Here is a 7,315-nt window from a genome sequence, read left to right on the forward strand (position 1 = left end):
AGGAATGTTTTCTGTACATATTATTTCAGACTGTAATTTACACTTTTTATAATCTACTTTTATTTTTGAGAATCTGAACTGATCACTCATAAAGCAATATAACCTCGAATAAAACTTCACTGAGAAAGAGGATTACAGCCTCCAGCAAGTTGGCTCAAAAGCTCACTATTTGGTAAAGCGTCTGATTCTGCCAGGAAGAATTAGGCAGGTACTGAGAAGACCTAACAGATTCAGCCACCTCATCAGAGGACTTAATCAGAGGACTGCTATGTTCTTGCATAGTGATTGGGTGTAGGTAAGAGTTAGCTGTTGCCTAGAAGCTCACACAGCCAAGTAAGGCAAGTGTTTGATTTAAGAGATGAAGAGAATCCAAGTGATGTTTGGAAATGAACTACAGGCAAGACCTGTTCCAAGTTTAAGAACCCTCTTGCACATGGCTGTTCCTTATTGCTACACAATCTTTCTGTGACTCTGTCAAAGGCAATCTTTTTATTGGGCTGCATTTATTTTTTTCGGGTTGGGGATAGGGAAGGGTGGGGGATCGGATTAATTATACCATGAATAATTCGTGTTTCTCAAAGGAAAACAGGTGCCAAATAGATACTTCTAACTTACCTCTCCGATTAACGGGATCCTTAGCTACATATGCAACATAGTCAGTTGTATCCTGTCAAAAAATTAAGACATCTACAATGAATGCAAAAAAATCTTTGCACTGATGACAGCAAAAGAGTCCAGAGTGTGCATATTCCTATGGGTAGAGCCTCAAATGACATGTTTTGCTCTACAATTATATACTACTTAAACCCCATAAAAGCTTTTATGGGTTTTGGTACTGATCCCACCGCTTTGCTTTCTCCAGGATGTGACTTATGCCAGCAGAACTTAAAAATATCTTCCAAGTTTGAAAATCAGTTAAACAAATTTAGCAGGATTTGGATCAGGTCAAAGTACCCAGAGATTTTGGTTCAGAACATGAATAATCAACTGGTTCCGTGGCAGAAGGAGCGGGAGTAACAGCCCTGCTCCCCAGGAATACTGAGCAGTGGTGTTTTTTCATGTATGACAAGCAGGTGTGTTTACTTTACTGACTACAGGGCCATATGGCACAGAGGTGCTCAGCCACCGCTCGGCTGCAACAAGCAGCCTCCCAGGATGCTCTCCCCCAGCCCATGGGCTGCTCCCAGCCATCCTTGTTGCCACATGCCCGGTGGATTTTTTGGCAAAGGCACACTGACATCTTTGGGGATTTTTTGCCTACTGTCCTGCCACCCTCATGCTCCTGCACACAAGCGGAGCAGACTTTTATCATTGTGCAGATGAAGCAGAAAGGACACTGCTTCTGGGAAACTTAAGGGTTGCTGGCACACCTGGAAAATGCCATATATCCTTGATGTGATCAGGAAGCCCTGGTTAGATCCGGTATTTACTGACACACCTGACTAATCAGGTGTAGCTGAACCTAACTTAGGTATATATAGGATACACTACAGCTGACTGCATAAATCTACCCAAAGCCTTTTCAGGGGACTGATCCAAGACCATTGACAATTATGTCAAGATCTAATGTCATAACAAACGTCAATCTTCAGTTAGAAGACAGACTGCTTTGGCTTAGCTTTCTCTACTGCAAGCACGCACCACTGCCTCCCACCCAAAACAAATCACTGTGCTGCACGTATACACAATTTCCTTCCTAAGAAGAGAGCAAGGGATATGAAGCACTTTCACGGTTCTGGTGACAGATGTGTTGCCATATCACTTAATGCACTATTGGAAGGCACTCAGAAACAGCAGTAATGAGGTTGGTCTGTAAATAAAACAGCAGAGAAGAATAGCCCTAGCATTTTGTTCAGTAATTTCTTAAGCACACAGTGACATAGTGTCTGGGCAATGACTTGAGTGGAAGTAATGACGCATATCAACAAGTAAGCGTACGAGAAAAGCAGTGGTGTGTGTAGTACAAATAAAACAGAGCCAAGGCAAAGGCCTGACAGTTGTGCCACATACTGTTTAATTTTTGCTACTCTCCCTTTCCTGGCTGTGCTGGTTTCCAATGCCATGCTCTGACACTCTCTCAGGGACCAGGACATGCTGGGCATTGATCCTAAGAAGCCACTGGGAGGAAAGAGATTGAATGTGTGGATGCAAATTACACTGTGCAGTTTAATTTCATGGCCAGAAAATGGGCCACAGATAATTTTATTTACTAGTACAGGCATAGCTAATGGATACATTTACATCTGCGTAAATCATAAATCTATCTCATAGCTAGCTTGGGTGTGAGAGACTGGAGCCATCTATTCTTTACTTCATCTGAAGCTCTCAGATTCAAGCTGACTATGACAAACCATTAAGGACCTAAGGTGGGCATGTTTCACAGTGGCTAAGTTAGAAGACTCCCATCAAAAGGCTCTACAGGGCTGGGCTGATGCAGCAAAGTGGTTGCTGACATTCAAGGACTGAGGACAAGTATGAATGAGCTATAATTTTCACCTCAAAGAAATTGCATTGACGTGTTAAAATTTGGAGGCAGGGCTGAAACTGAAAAACTACTGCCTTCAGGGACCTCTGAGAGACCTGCCTTATTAGACCTTATGAGATCCGCCTCTCTGAAATTTCAGCAGGCATCTTCAAAAACTGATGTCTTGTCTAGCAGCCTGGAAACAGCCACCTGAAATTATGATGGATGAAAAATGTTTAGTGTATCATGAGAAGGGGCTGCAGAGAGCTAAAGTAGATCCAGAACACAATCTTGGAAGTGAACTAAAAATGATTCTGAAAAGGATTTGGTGGAGAGATTTTTAAGCTCCCATTTACTGACACAGCCAGAAACCATCTGAATCATTGCAAAGGGGAATATTGCAAAAATATATATGGTACTCAAGATGTTCCAAGACTGTGGAACACTTCTCCAGTGGATATATTTTGAATGATGAAGGTAATTAACGCTTAAGGAGTGGGAGGAAAGTGGCAAAGCTAATTGCTGGTGCAAATGTGTGTCAGATAGCCAGAGTAAAAAAGTGGATGGGGTGAGAATTGGGGGCAGCCTCGCTTCTAAATAAACCAAACTTCAAAATCAAAAATAAGGGAAGTATTTCCTGAAGAAACATAAGCACAGATCTGGGTTCCTAGTTCAGTATGGCCTTTCTCTAACCATTTTAAATCTCATAGGAGGAGATGAGCTTACAGGCTGGAGCCCAACTGTGTTTGGGGGATGCAGTTTTGTGGTGGCAGCCCTCCACCAAGTGGAAATTATTAAGGGCTGATGAAAGTTATGTCTGAGTGACCCTCAGATGGCTTAATAAAGCTGTGACTTCAGTAACATCCTTGCATCTTGTCTTCTTCCATGTGCACGCAGGACAAAAGAACCACCTGCCTTATGAACAAGCTTTTGATTTAAAGTTGCGCCAGATACTAGCCCACCGAAACAAGCCTGGAGAGTGTCATTGGATACTCATACCTACCCTCTCCACCTCCAGAATGAGATCACCATGCAGTGGTCTTACTGGGAACGCAACTTTACAATTTCATGCTCTCTTGTAGGCTCCCTTACACGATGCAATTTGATTTCTCTGGTAGCTCACTGACTCAGTAGCATGATTTTTATCTCTCTCAAACATTTGGAAGAGCTTGTTTACTCCAAATCCAATCTCTTCTGCTGCTTCACTCCTCTTTCCTGGTAAATCCCTCCATCAGTGGGCAGTGTGCAATGGTGTTTCCAGGACTTAGCATTTGGGATGGCAGATGGGAAGCAAAGAATCTTCTTACGGAGGCAGAGAACTGTGCTAATCGCTCCTCTGCCCACTTCAGGAATTGTTCATTTACAGCATCCATTGCAATCTGTTGTATTTCAAAGCTGCTGTTGATCCATTTTTTTGTTCCCCAAATTATTATGATATGGGATCCTTTCCTTTTCCCTTCTGGAACTGAACTGAGCTCAGCAGAGCTATACTAAGACTGAAGCTGCCCTTATCTGAGGATAGTGAAACGAACAGAGAAAGTGCCAAGGATCTTCAATTTAGCAGAACTGAACTGAGAGAATTAACTCACAGAGCAGGCTAGAAATTGCCTTACCTGTAGTACATGACTGATAAATGACAGATAATCGTATGATGGAGGAAAAGGCAGACTCTTCAATTAATCTAGGTTTAAAAGCTTTCAGGCCTCTAAAGTAAGAGGTGAGTGACCTCCCTGTTTTATAATCCTCCCATTGCTTCCAGGGTGATGAATACCTTTTAAGCACATGTAATATGCCTTTGGATGGACTGCTTATAAAGAAGGAAAAGCGCAACAAGCAGGAATCTGCCCTTTGATCTAAATGAACCAAATGTGTAGGAGTATCTGAAAGCTTTGCAAAACTAGAAAGATCTGGGCTTTTCCTGAAAGCCTGTCTTCAAGCAGCATGAGTGTAGCAAGTATACCTGAAGGCAGCATTTAGCACAGTCTTCTCAATGTACATGTAAAGATGAGAAAAAAATACATATACATTGCTATAGATATAAGTGCAACACAGTCTATTACTGTAAAAAGTACAAAATAAAAATCAGGACACAAATTCACATGATACCTATATGACTATACTACATTAGTCTGAAAAACAGAGCCCTGGTTATCAGTTATTATATGAATGCTCACAGGCCTTTGATACTTTTTGTTTCAGTCATTCAAAAAGAACGATTTATGACTGTGTCAGTCATTTCCTTCAAAAAGTGTTTGATGGCAACAATCAAGAAGAATTTATGAAACAAGAAACAGGAGCTATTGTGGTTATATTTTTCTTTTAGTAAGTTATGCAATAAATTTTGTCACACAGTCCCCATAAAGCAACATCTATCTGGGGGAAAGCTTTAAACAAATGCTTACCGGATCACCTCCAGATGCAAAGGATATAGATTGCATATGGTGATTTGCTATGATCTGTATGGGTCAGAAAGAATAGGTGTGAGTCAGTAGGTTTTCTTACAGTTTATCCTTTTGATTTCTTTTTTGGTTTGTATAGGGGTGAAAATCCAGAACCAAGGTCAAAATGACCTCTGCATTTCACCTACAAGGAGTGCAAAGAGTAGCATGATAATATAAACAAACTTAAGGATGAATGTATCTATTGCGGTGTGCTTTAAAACCTAGCAGGGCACAGTAAAATTGCTAAATGTGCTCAGAACTCCAGTAAATCATATAGATCTGTTATACAGTACCTTTGGAGAAATTTTAATCTGCTAAAGCTCACTTTCTTTATTGCAGGTAGTGATGAATGAAGGGAAGGGTCCTATTAATCAAAATACTTTTCTGCTGATGCCACTCGTGTAAAATCAATGAAATCATGCCAGTCTGTACACCAGCTAAGGATCCTAACATTGCTTCCAATACCTACTGTGTCATTTTGTGTTTCAAACACCAACATGGTTGCAATATGCAAATAGAATTTTGAATCTAGCTGCAATGTAGCATTATGGACAAAAATCTCAGGCATACTCCAGGGCATTTGAAATTCAATTTGCTTATGTACAATTTGAACTAATATGATATTTCTCTGGGAGGAGACAAATTGTCATGAACCTCTAATACAAGAACAGCTCTGCTCCATGGCTATTCTGAGATTTAACTTATGAAATCTTTTAATAACGAAATCATGTAACAACCAAGAAAGAAAAGGTCATTTGAAAGAAAATGTCACTTGATCATTTGAGTTACAGAAACCATGCCAAGGAATTTGTCTGATAGAGGACAGGCCCCTTACTTAGGGGGCCTCAGAGCATGTGATAATAGTCATTTGGATCTTAATTGGTCATTTTGGAGAGGGTACCACATACTTTAGAAAAACATTCTGGAAAAAAATGAGGCTATAAAGATATTTTCTGGGCTGTTTTCCTGTACTGCATCTTAAAGACCTGAATTGGCAACTATCTTTCTTGGAAAGAAAAGAGCCTGACATGAGTTTCTCTGGATCTTGCTGCTTAACCAAGTCAGAGAGAGCTGACAACTATCTGTAGTGCTTCTTTCATGTAAAGAGCGCTTCATTTTCAGTACTCCTGCTTGCCCCACAGCAGTCTCTGAAGATGTGGTTAATTTTTAAGTGTTCAGTGGCGAACCGTCATTCCCTTACTCATCAGTGAGGATTTCCTTCTCTTTTTCCCATAAAGAAGAAGTGATCCTAACAATAGAGATGAACTAATGAAGATTTGTTACACATTTAATACTGTCACTATCTTGAATTGTGCAAATAACCTGATCTTTCATTTCAGCATGATAAAACCCCCAAAATTATTTCAGATTGCCTCAAAACTTATTTTTCCAAATTTAAAGAATACTGAAAAGTGCTTTAAACCATCAGTTCAATTCAGACACTTTTTTTTATTATTCTACAGCTAAACAGTTTAGTTTAGTTTGCGGCAGGGATATTTCCACACACACACCCCATGCCAAAATATTGAAGCAAGGCATAGCAAATTACCAATGCCTTGCATTGCTTAAAATGAAATGATTCATTAATGTTGGCACATAGTTTAGAGACATTTCAGTCTACTCAAATCTGCATTTTAAATAAATAAACAAAACAAATCAACTTCCACTCACCCCACCTTAACATGTTTACAAAACTGTTGTGCAGGTATACATGCAATTGCTTTCCTGCTACCCCAAGGGCCAACAACACTGTCTTGTCTTTCCTTTCCTCCCAGCTTCTCTGGGAAAAAGTGGCTATTACAGGCATCTTCCTGGGTGGGGCCTCAAAGGGAAAAGCTGCTGGGCCATGCTTATTTTCAAATCAAATGCTTGGGTCAAACAAAAAGCTACGGAGACCAGAGCCTGGCTGGGGATCTCTGAGAAACCAGACGTTTCCCAGGCCTGCAGCACCCAGACCAAGTCTATCTCAAAAAGAATGATGTGAGAGAAAGATAAACAGTTTTGTTAACTCAGAGAAAAAGCAAAACATCTAGGGGAGGAGTCTTCCCTGGAATAAATCAGTTTAATTCCATTTCTACCCTGACGTCAGCTGAAGACAAGGCAACTTTCAGGTTTGGCACTTTTTTAGTAGATCTAATTAGCATGAAGTTCCTAAGCCTCTGACTGGGGGCAACTGTCCTTATGAAAAGCACTGCTGTATATATTCCATAACAAGGCTCCAAACTACTGCAACCAGCCGTAACGCGGCTCCCACAGTCTCAGTGCTCACTGCAGAAGATGATGATGTTTTCTAAGTAAGGATAAGAATGAAGATAAATCAATGAAAACATAATAATAAACAGCAAGCTTTTTAATAGACAATATATATATTCTTTCTTAATCTTTAATCCCAAGGCTCCTAAGGACAGCA

General features: G+C 40.4%; 1 protein-coding gene across 1 annotated transcript in view; it reads right to left on the reverse strand.

Annotated features, from left to right (window-relative positions):
• The window catches only part of SHC3 (SHC adaptor protein 3), a 57,051-nt gene that overhangs the window by 12,568 nt on the left and 37,168 nt on the right, over positions 1 to 7,315 (reverse strand). Inside the window, exons 5-6 of the mRNA XM_009639526.1 lie at positions 4,867 to 4,920; positions 616 to 667 (exon numbers count right to left, since the gene is read on the reverse strand). Of these exons, the coding sequence (XP_009637821.1) occupies positions 616 to 667; positions 4,867 to 4,920 (106 nt within the window). The remainder of the gene's footprint in view (positions 1 to 615; positions 668 to 4,866; positions 4,921 to 7,315) is intronic.

The sequence above is a fragment of the Egretta garzetta genome, unplaced genomic scaffold (assembly GCF_000687185.1).
Source record: "Egretta garzetta isolate BGI_Z169 unplaced genomic scaffold, ASM68718v1 scaffold375, whole genome shotgun sequence".
NCBI classification, from domain to species: Eukaryota; Metazoa; Chordata; class Aves; order Pelecaniformes; family Ardeidae; genus Egretta; species Egretta garzetta.